Source organism: Acanthopagrus latus, chromosome 17 (assembly GCF_904848185.1).
Source record: "Acanthopagrus latus isolate v.2019 chromosome 17, fAcaLat1.1, whole genome shotgun sequence".
In the NCBI taxonomy this organism is placed as follows: Eukaryota; Metazoa; Chordata; class Actinopteri; order Spariformes; family Sparidae; genus Acanthopagrus; species Acanthopagrus latus.
In genome coordinates this window covers 20,795,433-20,810,424 of record NC_051055.1, presented here as the reverse complement: position 1 = coordinate 20,810,424, position 14,992 = coordinate 20,795,433, and the positions used below count along the sequence as shown (strand labels likewise).

At 44.4% G+C, this 14,992-nt stretch overlaps 1 protein-coding gene across 6 annotated transcripts in view; it reads right to left on the bottom strand.

Moving 5' to 3' along the window:
- Positions 1-14,992, bottom strand: part of ddr1 (discoidin domain receptor tyrosine kinase 1) — a 46,320-nt gene that overhangs the window by 22,112 nt on the left and 9,216 nt on the right. For all 6 annotated transcript variants that reach the window (XM_037074873.1, XM_037074871.1, XM_037074870.1 and 3 more), the window contains exons 2-6: positions 8,840-9,000; positions 5,696-5,798; positions 2,158-2,233; positions 1,419-1,571; positions 440-587 (exon numbers count right to left, since the gene is read on the bottom strand). In XM_037074873.1, coding sequence (XP_036930768.1) covers positions 440-587; positions 1,419-1,571; positions 2,158-2,233; positions 5,696-5,798; positions 8,840-8,942 — 583 coding nt within the window. In that variant the 5' untranslated portion in view covers positions 8,943-9,000. The remainder of the gene's footprint in view (positions 1-439; positions 588-1,418; positions 1,572-2,157; positions 2,234-5,695; positions 5,799-8,839; positions 9,001-14,992) is intronic.

Here is a 14,992-nt window from a genome sequence, read left to right as displayed (position 1 = left end):
CGCTTTAAGCCTCGGTGACAGCTCTGATTTAAAGGCAGCTTGATGCTCTCTGAGGGTGGTGGATGGGGCAGGGGAGGAGGTGAGCCGGTCATAAAGTCAGCGTTGTGCTTCAGGAAACACGCAGACCAACACCATTTATCACCGTGTGGCTTCTTTTATCAGGGAAAACCCCGACTGCGGCTGTAAAATTTGACGCACTGCCTCTCATCACTTGTGGGGGATGTATAGAGAAAGTATGCACTTCTAATATTTACCATCGAACAAATCCCTTTTTTCATCTGATAGAGGAGTGAATACAGGATAAAGTGAAGTCAGTCACCTTCACCGTCTGAAAAGCTATCTGATTTACAAAAGTGGGCATGCTTCAGAATAAAAAGACAGAATGAATACCCGAGCAGCCACAAAATCGACTCTGTCTCACCTCCACACAAACACTTACCGTTCCATAAACAACCGTAGAGCTCCACGCGAAGGCAGACGCTCATCACCCGGTCAGCCAGGGGGTAGAAGCGCACCATGCGGGCCACAATGGGAGGGCCCAGGTCTTTCAGCACAACGTCATAGGTGTTCTCATTCCCTGACACCACCTGTGGGAAGAAGTACAAATATTCAATCATCCAGTACATCAGTCATCTCCCCTATCATCTGTCGACTTGAACGAATCTGGCCTGAAGGCTTTGACTTATCATTCAGTTTCTGTCTTCAAGTCCTGTGAATTTCACTGGCGCTAAAACGAACCGACTGAACTTTTTATTTAAAACACACAGCTGGGAAAAGAAGGATCCATTTTAGAGCAAGAGCCTCAGGCACAGTTTTTGTGTGGGCTGCCTTAACCTGAAGATTTACATTAGCTTGCAAATTCTGAGTTTGTTCTAAACGTATTTGTTGTGCAGCACCTGAAAAGGGAAAAGAGTAAGATTCATTCCCTCAAACAGTGGCTGTTTGCAGGACTAAATGTCCATGCTATCAAAGTACACACTGAGGAAAACACACTGCAGAATGTATCACCACAGAAAATATTGGACATTTACCAAACACAATATGAGGAGGCTGCCTTTATCTGCACAAGGTAAGCCATTCATTGCATAGTGTTGAAGTCTCTGGCAGTGAAGGCTGCTTTTGGCTGAATAGTGAAGTTTAGTGGGCGTGATGCCAAACGCCTCCACTGCCCAATAAATAATAAATAAATCAAATGCAGATGAATTATACAGCCCATCGAGATGACGTTCATTTAAACTGCCACAGGATATTGAGCTCTTTCCCATCAATAACATAGAGTCAACCTCTACAAAATGTTCCTTGTGTTGTGTCCTTACTTATTTAAAGACATTCAAACTGTGACTTTATTTGTGAACATGTGAACGAGACAGTGGACTCCAGCTCAGTTGTAATTAACAAAACAAGAACACCCTGCTTACTTCCTGGCCCCAGCGGTCCTTCCAGGTGATCCATTTCACTCCGTCCCGGGAATAGCGGAGCCGATAACTGCGAGCAAACTCCTGGCCATGCCCATCGGCATGACGACCCTGGGTACCGACCAGAGCCAGGAAGTGGAGTTTGTGCAGGTCTACCTGCAGGAGACAGGAAATACATTAAGAAACTCAGATTGACATACAGATAAATGATCTTTCAGTTAAATAACATGCTACAGCCAGCAGGCATTAGCTTGGCCTTTAGCCTTATATAGGCTAACCACCCTCTCCTTCTAGCTTCATATCTAGCAGGGATGAGAAAAGAAATGTGTTCACATAAGTATCGTCGTTCTTAACAAGAAAGCAATAAGGGTATTTCCCAAAATATATATATAAAAGGTCTTGGCACGGAAGAATTGACATAGCACAGATGCTCTGTTGTTGTAAGCAGTGCTGGCTCATGTGTGTGTGAGCTGACCAATCAGAGCAGACGGGATGGTAGTAACACAAAACAAAATTATTTTGCATAAACTCAGCATAATATAACTGTTTTAAAGCATAATTGAACAAATGCATTGTTATTATAATACACTTAGCGATATTTTAGAGCAGCTTCCTTGACCTAAAATAATAACCACCAACAATTAAATGTTTTTCTTTCAAAAACAATACAGGCTATTGTACTGAGCACTAACTCCAAAAGTAAAAGTGTGCATATCAGAGGAGAGTAAACAGAGCTTCTGACCTGAAGATATTCTGATCCACTGGGGAATACAGCTCCTGCAGGACACCACGCTCCATCCCCCTCTCCAGTGCTCAACCTGAGAGAAACAAAGACTTATTAATGTTGGATAAGAAAATAAGAAAAACAACTGAGAAGTTCACCAAATCCCAGCCCACACAACACTCAAACACTCAGATGCAGAGATACAAACACACCCACAACAACACCTCATTGAAACACAAAGAGGTGCAACTGAGGATTCAACACAAGTAGTCCGACCTTCTGCTACCTAAAATACATAATAAACTGGGTATCCAAACATTCACATATAAAATAAGGCTTTGTTTGAAAAGAAAGAGAAACAGTGTGACAGAGACTTGGCCGTGGCCAAAGGAGCACCGTAGGCAATAGAGAGGGAGAGCGAGACACTGCAGACAGATGGAAAATACAGAGAACATATGGAGAGGGAAACAGATGAAAGGAGCAGAGTGAAAATTACTAGCTCTTTCAAATTCGTCAAACCTCAAAACAAGATCTGGTGTTGAGCGTCAGGACCAATCTTTACTCTCAGCCTGCAATGACCACACACATTCACCGCTATAAGGTTTTCACCCAGTGTGACCTTCTTCAATCCAGCCTGAGAAGAAAAGTCCACACTACCACCACATGTTGGCCACAGAAACACCACAAACTTGGCTGATGTCGCATCAGCTCGTACAGGGAGCTTTGGTACGGACGCCAGGCCGCAACCCTGCTCTGACCGCGTTGGGGCTTCGCTCAAGAAAAAATGAAAGCTGCTGCTCAGACCACCGGAACAAATCATTATATCAAGTCGGTGACACTGACAGTGGCGCTAGTATTTTAATCAATCCCATTCTCCTCTCGGTGGGTGAGATCATGCAGCCCGGAAACCGAGGGATGATATCAGACATTAGTGCTCCCGTGATGGAGGGAGGTGGAGGGAGGAGAAGAGGAATGTGGCTGCGCAGAGTTCAGGCCACCATGCACCAGCCAGCAGGACTAACATTACAGCACTCCCTCCTGCCAGGTACCTCATTTTTCTCCGATTTCTCTCTGCTCCTGTCGTTTGCTTCCTACCTAAATACCAGCCAACAATTCTCTCCTCCTCCCTTGTTCTCAGTTACCTTATTCCCTCCTTCCGTTCCCAAAAATGCTGATACCTCACTGCTTCGGATTCACAAGAGCCATGAAAAAGAAATAGCTAACAACTCTGCATCCCTCTATCCCTCCCTTCACCCAACACCTTCTCTCCAACACTTTCTCCCCAATTAATTTCCCTCCACCTTTCAGCGCACCGTCGCAGCGATCCACCCTTCACTTGTTTTCTTTTTTCTCTCCTCTCTGTTTTCTCTGTTTCTCCCGCAGTGTCTCCCCGATGCCTCTTAAAAGGAACTAGGGCTAATAATCATTTCCACATGGTTAGACACTCAGGCCAAGAGACCCAGCCCAGCAGACCAAAGGAGACAAATGAACACACGCTCACACAGTCCCGCTAATGCTCTTACACATGGCTGTAGTATGTTGCCGGCCCTAGCTATGCTCTCACGTCTCTGACCCCGCCGCCAGACAGACAGGGTGGTGATATCATTACCAAGAGGCTTTTAAAAAGACACACACTATCATCTTCTATCATAATCTAATTGACCCCTGACAAATTACTTTAGTGCGGTGCCAGCAGACTGACAAAAAAGGCATGCAGACAGACATCAGTCCTCAGTGACATGCACATGTTAAGTAACTCACGTACGACTCAAGAAGAAGTAGATCACTGGCACTGAAGTACAGCTACTAGCCAGTGTGACATCAGTATGTTTACTGATAGTTTTACTAAGTTAGTAAGTTAGTTTTGATGGTGGACTAAAATGGAGTATTCAGCAAACACTGGGAGAACATTCAAACACCACACAGATCCCCGGACTTTATGGATCGAAGATACAACATCTCTTTGTGTAAAACAATCAAACTATTCAGTGACCACAGCTGAATGGGGGTCATGAAGACGGGAAATGAATATCATTACTATACATTCAATTTAACTGACATCCTTTTTCTGTGGGGATACAATAAGAAAGCCAAGCATTCAGCCTCGGTGATGGGCTCTGTGGATAATAATAGGTGGGAAGTTACAGAATCGTCCTTGTTGCATTTTAAGATTAATGAGTCAATCAATATAAGACTGCTGGTTATCAAGCTAGATAGCTTTTTGCAGTCACTCGACTGGGGATATAACAATTATTCCAATTATCTCAATAATGGACATTCACTACAATCAACTTGAGTGTTTTTATCACAATCTGTGATTGCATCTTATATGGTCCTTTATACAATTAGACAGTGACACATCAATGGCGTCAGTGTGACGCCATTGAGTGAGTCAGTGTGAAAAAGGATAACAACATGGAAAATGGATTGCTTTCATTTGCAGAGCAGTTCACCTCATGAATTGTTGTGACCTGCCTGGTTTATTTGTATCTGTGTATGTGTGTATGTATGTATGTATGTATGTATGTATGTATGTATGTATGTATGTATGTATGTATGTATGTATGTATGTATGTATGTATGTATGTACTGCAAGTTGCAAAAGCATTTTGACTCATTTTGTTACTAAATATTTCAAGAGTAATGTAGTTGTATATGTGTACAGCATTAATAGACAACACCGATATTTAAACAGATGCGCCTTGAGATTCTGGATTGCCCTGTGCTGTACCTCGGGCACAAAAAAGTTTTGCACTGGTGTAATCCATCACAGTTAACATAAAGTCAGCATTAATTCAGCTCAATGTTGTATTGTCATTGCTCGTTAATGCAGTTTAATTGAAAATTGATTTGAAAAGTCTGCTCTGCATCAGTGGTTGACCTTTTCACTTTGCTGGGGTGACAGATACGTGTACACCAGAGTGCGTTACAAGTGCAACAAAGCTGACTTCTGACCACATCACATCAGTGAGACTGGGTGTGATCAGACACCGTGAAACGTGGATCGCCTGCAGCAGAAAATACTTTCATCAGCACTGGAGAAGAAAGCGTGTTTTTGGATAAAGAGCAGAGGACTTTGAGTCAATCTCTGCCCACGGCATCTTTTGAAGATCCATCCTGACCAGCCAGAACGCCTCAGGGAGGAAGAGAGTCGGAGCAAGAGCCATGTGAATCCAGCTTGTTTGTTAGGCTGCTCCTGGCTAATGTCAGGTTACAGGGAAACGAAATGAACAAATGGGACTCATTTCTGCACTAGTGTGCGAGATCAGTCTCAAATCAGAGACTGTTGTGCCCACAGAGAATTGCCTCAACACAACTCAGATCAATCTATTGCATACGACGGGCGGGCCGTGTTCCAGACAGAGCGCAGCAGGACTCTGTGTTTGTAACATCGATGCTCGGCCCTGACAGTCAGATGATGGACAGTGTTTCCCAGATTTGGTGTACAATGGTGTACAAAACTCTGCTGACTGCATTGTAAAGTTATCCTTAAGGCAAAATTCCAGTTTCTAAATGGTAACCATACAAAGAGTACAGGAAAAACTCTGTATCATACCTTCCATGTTTGGCCTCTGTAGAGTCAGACCAGGAGCTGGAGGCTGTGATGTCAGAGTCTGGGATGGTGCCATCCTCCATCCCCAGGGCGTAACGACACTGAGCTGTAGGGGGAAGATGAAGGGAAGGAGAGGGGGAGAGAAAGATAGAGACATGAGTAACATTCTCATCTGTATGGAGAAAATGTCCGGGGGAAACTTAATATTTCCATTAGAGTGTCGGCAGCCATCATTGGTCACGGAGCATAATGTTGTTATGTCATCGCTGGGAAAACTTCCGGACTTCATGCTTCATAACCTGCACAGACACTGAAGGGAGGGAGAAAAAATACCAAACAATACAATAAATTATTGCTGTTCTCTGATTTGTTGCAGGGTCCCTCATAGGTTTGTGTGAAACGTAAATTCAGTGTTTCATCACTTTTCCCTGCAAGTCCCCTTTGTCCTGTCATGTGACTACATCAAAGATAGTCATTAAAATTCAGCTGGCTGCCCTTTGTGGAAAAAAAAGTACACCTTTACTGTTCCTTTTATGCCGTTTGTCTTTCCAACTAGCTCTCAAACCCACACAAAGCCACCTCCTCGGGTTCTAGCCATCCAAAAGGGCCCCTGTTCCGGTTACTACTGCCAGGGGATTTGCAGAAAGAGAACAAAAGAGGGAAAGAAACGTCAGGCAAAATGAAAGAACACAGACAGGTTTCAGATATCTGTGCTGACTCCGCTCCAGCGGCAGCATTATCAAATGATCCAAATAGTGTGGTCCCAGGCAGGGATTACCGAACGCCCCAGCTATCTGAGGCCCGTCATGAGGAGGGGATGGTTGAGCGGGGCGGAGGGGTGGAGGGTTTGGGTAGTGATAAAGTGGAAAGAGGGACTGACAGTGATATGGAGGGGAGGCTGAGGGTGACAGAAAGAGGCGGAGTGGGGGGTAGGCGTCTAACTCAGTTTCTGTCATTGAGTCAGCGGACAGGAATGTTGGGCTGGATGACAAACCCTAAAAACCCCAACGGGTGTAGCAGACACACACACATGCACATGCACAGAGGCACACACACACACACGCACACACAGTTCATACAAACCCTGCAGACAGGTGCCCATTTCATCATCCTCACACATCACCAGTCAATATCCTCTATCTCCAATAATTTCACCTCTCCGTTTCCCCTCTCTCGCATCTGTGTTTGTATTGTGCCACAGTTCATTTGTCTCCATCCATTTCCTGTCCATCAATCAGGCTCAAATTAAACTAAGGCAGACATGATTAGTTGATAAATCAATTAGTCCATTAGCAAGCAATCCACAAAGATTTGAATTAGTGATGCAACAAATGATTGTGTCAATTATTGATTAATCTGACAAAAATGTTATCAACTACATCCACTAACTGACTCATTTAATCTGAACGAGAAAAAAAAAATCACAATCTCTCAAAATCACATTGTAATTTGTTGGAAAGACCAGAATCTGGGGGTAGATCCAAATCTTTTTGGGGGGGCAGCAAGACGGCCTACTGTCACTCACTAAACTGTTGAAGCTAACTTTAGCTGTAGCTACTAGCTGCCATAAGCAAGTAGCTCAGGGAGCTGTGGAGCTAAGTGGCTGCAGAACAACCATAGGTGACTCCCTGTCAATGAGCACAGTCATCCAGCCTCCCAGTGAAGACAGCTACACAGCAGACTGGGACTGAACACAGCCTCTGACACGGACAGGTTCAGTACAGGTGATACAGTGCGGATTTGGGCCTATGAATCCAGGGATAAGAAGACATGGCAGAAAAAGGCTGAAGCAGCAGAGGGCCAGGAGAGAATCAGGCAACAGCAGTGGGCAAAAATAGTGTGACGAGCTGGAATAATAACATCTTACCTGGTAAACTGAGGATATATTTGGACCAAACCAGATGATTGTGGAAAGAAAAACCAGGGCTTGTTTTGTTTTTTGTTTTATTTCGTTGAATGAAATGTGCTTTAGGATATTTAACTCGTCCTAGTTTGGTTAAAGAGAGAAACTTATGCACCATTATTCCCTTTCTTGTCATTTTGTGAGTTTATTGTAGAAAACTATCCGACTCTCACCTCTTGAGGCACTACGTGATATATGAGACAGGACTAGCCGGGGCTAGCTGGTTAGCAAGCTAATTCCGGAAGACATGTCTACAACACAGCACATAGACGTGGTAACCTAACATAAAGATATCAACATATGTGCAATACCACAATTGCTGACCTGATGTTGGCCCAATAAAAAGGTTAAGACAGTTCTCCCTGAGGGGAACATAAATGTCTGTACCATATTTTATTACAATTGATCCACAAGATGTTGAGATATATCAGCCTCAACAAAAGTCGTGGACCACCAGTCCAGTATCGACATCACAGGAGCCACGCAGCTGAAATCCTTTTTTTTTTTTTTTGTCTGATTAACTGATCGTCTGACTGTTTCAGCTCTAATTAGGATGAACTATTATTCATTTGAGTCATTTATCAAGCAGAAATTCCAAAAGATCGATGGATGAAGTTTCTTGTGTAAAATTTTCTCTTTCATAAAATAAGCAATAAATCAAAGAAATAATCTACGCATGACTAAAATAACAATCAATGCTTGCAGCCTGCGTCTCATTCACAGCCCGGCTGCTGCAGTCAGAAGGTTGACCGCACTGCAAACAGTCTCCTCGAGTTACACCTGGTGGGCTCTCATTCACTAACCCCTCATGTGCTCTCCTTCCCCAACACTTTGACGGACACTTTCATGAGCTGCCTGTGCATTAGCGGTCTTGACGAGCCGGAAAGGGGAGGGGGGGGCTTGGACCGCCCAGCTATCTCATTCTCCTATTACACACGACTGGCTGGCAGACAGGGAGAGGACACAGGATAGCCTGTTGATAGCGGACAGAGAATGAGCCTTACTGATCTGAGAATGTGAGGAGAATGTCGGAGCAGCAGGACGAGACGATTGCTGAGGACGAGAGGGGAAGACGAGGGCAGGAGGTTTGAAAATGCAATTACGCTTGAGGTTGTGGGAATAAAAACAAGCGGTGAAGCTGTTTGTGAGGGGGAAAAAACAACCCTGCGACTGCGGGGAAAAAACATTTGTGCAGCTCCAATTTAGTAGTTCTCTTTATTGTATGAGCGTAGGTGACATCCTACCTGGGTTGAAGTGCCACTCATGGTCCTCTGAAGATGACACCAGTGCCACCAGGACTGTGAGCACAGTGACAGGAAACAGCCGCAGCAGGGTTGGCAAGGCCATGACAGCAGCAACACACCTGGTTACCTGTCCGGAGACACGCTGATGACCACAGGCATACCTGTCGCAGAGAAAAAAGAGAAACTTAGATCTAAATCTGCTTTAGAATTGTTCTCCGTGCCTGTTTGAAATCCATCAACCACCATCGGCCCAGAAATGATTTTATTTTAACGCCCACACACAGTATAAATTACACAAGTGCACACAGTCAGCTCTGGCCACAGGCTGCTGTGCTCAGTCACCCCAACTCCATCTCCCCATCTCCATCGATGGCGCATCTCTCTCAATCAAATCCTCTTAGTCCAGAGCAACGAGCCTGTCTCACAGTCATTTGTTTTGCATGCCGAGCTCAGCAATGGGCCAAACCCCAGAGGAGCGAGCACAAAGCCATTCAACAAAGGCCACTTTCACACGCTAATTTGTTTTTTTCCTCTGGCAGCAGAATGTCGGGATACAATAATACTTTGCTGCCTTTAGAAAGGGTACAAACAGCTTGGTAACTGAGGATGGTATAATTAGCCGGCCCCATTAACTCCCACGGATTTTTATTCCTTCCGTATTTGGACTGCCAATAACTCCTCCACGTTACTGATTCCAAATGTACTTTCCCTTAATAGGACAGAGGGTCTTCTGAGCACCCAGCTGGAGACACTTGTTTGGACTATATAACTGACAGATGAATCTGTAAGACCGAAGACATGAATAACAAGTGAGCGAGAACACAAGGACATATCTCAAAGCGTTTCGAGTCAGTGGGGCCACAACGACGGCCTGTGTTAGTCAGTACAAAGTAAATTACTTCCTCATAACGCCACATCACAGACATTTTGCATGAGTTGTTCAGCCACTTTAAAATGAATGATTTATAACATTTATGCATTATAAAGTCTTAAATACTTTAAAACCCAGAGATATCTGTAAGTTTACTGAGTGGTGCACATCATTTCGTCGCTCGTGACTAAAAAGCTCAGCAAAACATCAGATGGTATGTCAGAGAGTGAGGAGGGAAGTTGGCAAATGAAACTGTAAGATGTTACCTGATGTTTTGTGGGACACGTGTTCTGTATGGATGTCTATTCATGTCTGTGTGCTATGAATGTTTACTGTATTTATGTATCTATGTATGGAGGCTCTTGTTGGGCACTTCATTTCCTTGTAATGGGACAGTAAAGAATCTCTCCATCCATCCATGAACTTGCTTCAGTTATAACAGATGGATTTTAGGCATGGGTATTTTCTGGATTATATCTAATTCATGCTGGTTATTTTGCCATTTCAAGGGTTTTATTGCACTTAAAATATTGTTGCCGTCAGCTCAAGTAAACTTGTTATCATGGCTTGGTTCACTTCCCTGTCTCCACCGCAGCCTCTCTGCTTTGCTGACTCAGTGTGTGTTTATGTGGAGGAGCTCAGCAGAGGAGAGGCCACAACAGCGTTATAAAAAGTTATATCAAAACACGAAGTACCGATAAGAGGACCACAGCGGTACAGTAGCTCATAATTTAGCCCTGGGGCCCGTTTGAAAAAACAGGTTTCGGTATAAATACCTGATAAGATTGTCAACAGAAATAACTGTTTAACAATGAAGACAACAACTCCAATGTCCCCATATCATCAGACGAGATCTTTTGTTTTGACTGAGAGACCTCTGGCAGCTGAAATTACACACTGCGCGTTTAAATCTTATCAAATCTTAAGCTCACAAAAACACCTGCAATGCAGTTGCCGGTCAAAAAGCATCAAGTATTGCAGTCTAATACATCAGACCTGCAATAAATCCTTAATTCAGGAAGGGTATGTTCAGATTTTCGCTTGTAATTTTGGATGATGGAAGCTGCAGCGCTGTTGAGCTGTTGCGACGCACAGAGAGATGATGAAACAACAAACTGTAATCTCCAAAACAATCATTTCAACCGGCAAGTTTTAAGCAAGTTTTCTGCTCCAGCGTATCATTACGAGGTAAATGTTGATTGCACAATGTAATGGGTATAGAATAATGAAACCACCTGTGTTTACATTGGTGCCCTATAAACATTGGCACTATGCAGTTTTGTCTGCTAAAAGAAAAGCAAAGGTGATTGGCCATCAGTTTCTCTAACAGACTAAATCTGACAGTTATTTGTGGAAACTGGAAATGATTCCGTCGTATTTGCAACCGTGGCGTCAACAATGACACCTCTTGGAAACACTGCCAATTGCCAATATTAATGATCACTTAGTTGAATCAACACCTCCCCAAAAAAGTTTACACAAAGTCTGAACATTATATCTAGTGCAGGACTGTTGTCATAGACAGCATAGTTTTAGCTGGTTGCACCTGGAAAACTGGCAACGACATGGATCGTTAGACCCTGTTTTAGTTTTGAAGTGGCCGTGGCTCAGGAGGTAGAGCGAACAGTGGTTCAATTCACAGCGCCTGCAAACTCCAAGTCGAAGGGACCTTTGGCAAGATACTGAGCCTCAATCTGCTCCCATTGGCTCTTCCATCGGTGCATGAATGGTGCGTATGAACGGTTATTGCTCCCGATGAGCAGGTGGTGCCTGACATGATGGCCTCTACAGCCAGTGTATGAATCTGTAGTATGTGTGTGTGTTGTGTGCGCTGTTGACAGTGAAATAAGCCTGAAGCATTCACGGAGATATGACTCAACATCAGTCATAATGATGGTACTTGGAGGACTTAATGTCTTCTGAGGCGGTGCAAGGTGGAAAACGCTTGAGAGGTACTGCGATACAGCATTTCAGGGGTGGCGTCAGTGCTGGAACGACCCCAGTGCACAGTGCTCTGAGCGTTTTTTTGACAGCATCATATAGAAATAATAAGCATGTTTCATTGCTCCATCCCCATGTGCGCATTTTACTTTCAAACGTGTCGAGTAAGACTGCCAGTGGTGGAGCAAGAGGGAGCAAACAAACCTCCTGATAAGTGGAAGTCTGAAGTGGGAGTGACAGCTGGGAGAGACAGAGAGGCCGGGCTGTCTTCCCTGTAGACCCTCTGTGTTTCGGCTTCATCTCTGACTAGACTGGGACAGGCCGACAGCTGACACACAGCTGTAGTGACAGAAAACTGGAGGGCGGGTGAGGGGAGTCGTCGAGGGGGAATGTATGGAAGCAGAGTGAATAGCAGAGTTAGCTCAGGCGCAACAGGGCGGAGACGATGGAACAAGAGCAGCGATGACATGGGTACATGTGTGTGTGTGTTTGGGAGGGGGTGGGGGGGAGGTGGTCCAGAGAGAGTGACTTATGGCCTCGCTGGTGTGTGTATGCATGGGTGCGAGCTGGGGCGTGTATGCGGGCATAGAGGAGATCTCAGGGATAGAAACGCCAGTGCAGCTGTCCTGAACGGGAGACACAACGCATCCGATACACGATGCATGTGTTCGAATTGGAGTGAAAAACAGAGAGACAAAGAGAGGCTGATGTCCCTTTTCTTCAAAAAAAAAAAAAACAGCTGAGTGGTCTGGATGAGTAAGTATATGTGCGAGTATGCCAGATGACAATACGCTGAAATATGAGGCTTAATGGACTGAAGCTGTTTGTCAGAGCTGAGAATTTGATGACTGGGGTTGAAAATCACCACAACAACCGGTGTCCGAAAACATTATGTTTGACAGCGTCTCATCGCCGTTTCGTAAAAATGAAGGGGGGGACAACCTTGTATCCAACGCGCCACAGAGAGACGAAGACATAATAAACAAGAGAGAGAGAGATCCAGTCGGACAAATGTTTTCTCCGAGCAGGAACAAAAGCCGCCACAGCCATCCGAGAACATTGTTGTTGGAAAGAGTCAAGTGGTGTTGAACAGCTGTGGTTAGAGCTGAGAGAGAGGCGAGAAGGGCCCGCTGTGTTCTGGAGGAGGCAGCGCAGCATGAAGCCCAATCTACACTCTCACATTTTGTCTCGGCTAATCCATAAGCAGGGCTAATGAATACTTATGAGCAGCTGCTGTTGCTACAACAAAAACACGGCTGACAAGAGAGCGACAGAGTCAAGAGCAGGGAGGCATACAGAACTTTTTTTTTAAGTTAGCATGCATTGCATCATTAAAGATAGCTTGCCAGAGTCACTATAATTAGATCGCTGCAGAGAAAAACTGGCGGGACTGCCTTGGCACCGGTTAGCGTCTTTTCTAGCGAGTCCCTCGTGTTGGAACAGAATGATTGCATTCGTTATTCTTTCCAGTTGTATAATGAAGCCTTTCCAAACGTCAGTAGTGACCTGAAGGGCTGCTCAGGTGGTCTTGGATGCTTCAGTCCAGTAATTGTGTAAGCGTGACATCACTGCTGAGGATTTTTTCCAAATGTATATCATAACTTTAATTGTGATTGCCTTCATTCCAGACAATCATTACTTTAGTCTGTGTCAGAATATAAAAATGACATGCAGACACTTGAAACCTAGGAGAGGTAATCAATCATAATCCATGTGTAGACCACATTCTTTACAATTTCAACAGCCGAGCCTCATGACATATGTATGCAATAATTAAAAGTCAGAAACTAACTCATTTCAAGTAAAGTGCCTTTTACAAATTATCACTGAAATCGCAATCCGGCCAAGAGTAATATCCAAACGTTGTTTCTCAGGTGTAAGAAAAATGTTTGTTCGGTAAATAACATCACAAATGTGGCATCAAATGCGTTGCTGCTTTCTTGCCCATACGCAGACCTCAACTTGTGAAGTCTCTAATCACAGCCGGATAGAGTAACACTCTGCCTCACTTAGACATGACTAATGGCCACAGGGAAACAGAAAGCAGTGAGCTCTTTGTTTTGGATTTCCGTTAGCGTGTGAGGAAGCTGGCGAGGTGAAGCCGCATGCACCGCTGCCTTCCGACTCCTGGAGAGGAGATAGTGGGAATTAATCTTAAATCTTCACAACGCTTTGAGGAGTGACTGTGCCCAGCCACAGAAACAAGGTCATTTGATGCTTTTCAGGAAAACAGACATGTTTCTGTCACTGCGGGGCTTCTGCTTTCTTATTTTTCACTGAAAACCCACTCCAAGGGCAGGCAGGCGTTAAGTTGTTTGGCTACACAAATCTGTCTGTTGGATTCCTTTTTTTCATCTTGAAAGAATTTCCCTGAGCTTACTTTGGTTAAATATTAAAATACCACTTAGTGTAACATTTCCTTCACCCTGAGAGCCGAGGAAACCAAACACATAATCCCCCTTGCTCAGCTTAGGAGACAGTTGCTCTTAGAAGTGAAAATATAGCCAGTGTGCTTTGAATAATTACCTACTCTAACGTCTACAGAAGATCCAATATGTGTCAGGAAGCAGGAGAAAAGTCTGCTGTTAGATCCTACTATTGGTCATGCACTGGTCATCAAATTTTACAGCTGTGTGTCATGATGTTCATCTATACAAGGAAGTGAAAGTCAGGGCTGTGGCATCTGATTCTATTGAGTTTTACCCGAGGTGGAGGAAGCTGGACGGAGGAATGGATGACTCACTTAAACAAGGTAATGAGAGTTGAGGGAGAAGACAGCAACAGAGTCAATGGCAGAATCAGTGAAACAAATTAAACAGCAGCAACAAGGCAAAGAGAAAGTGGAGCACGTGACTGATGGTTGGCTGAAGGAGCAGGTGAATCACGATGAAACATTAAAGATAAGCATGGTAAGAGGATTGTAAGAGGGAAAAAAAAAAATGTTTCCAGGAATAGTTTAGTTGTGCTGAACATCACATGACTCATTAAGACAGCTCAGCCTTCACCCGAAAAATACACAGCTCGAATCCCACCTTCCTCATGGCAGTGCTGTGACCCACGAGCAGAGGGTGAATGCACGTAGCTGGGATTATTAGCATGTGGCTACACGAAGCTGAAATCAATCATATCTGAAGAGTGACATATCCATCTTTTCCATTTATACTAGGCCACAGGTCTGCTTGGCCCTTCAGCTCATAGAGAGTTGCAGCACTGCTCAGCATATCTGCATGGCAGACAGAGACAAACGGTGACTGATCACCTCAGGTTGGTCTGGCAAATGAAGAATGCCCCCATCAAGAGCAGCGACGCGAAAATATTTGTATTGTGTAAGGACACAGCAT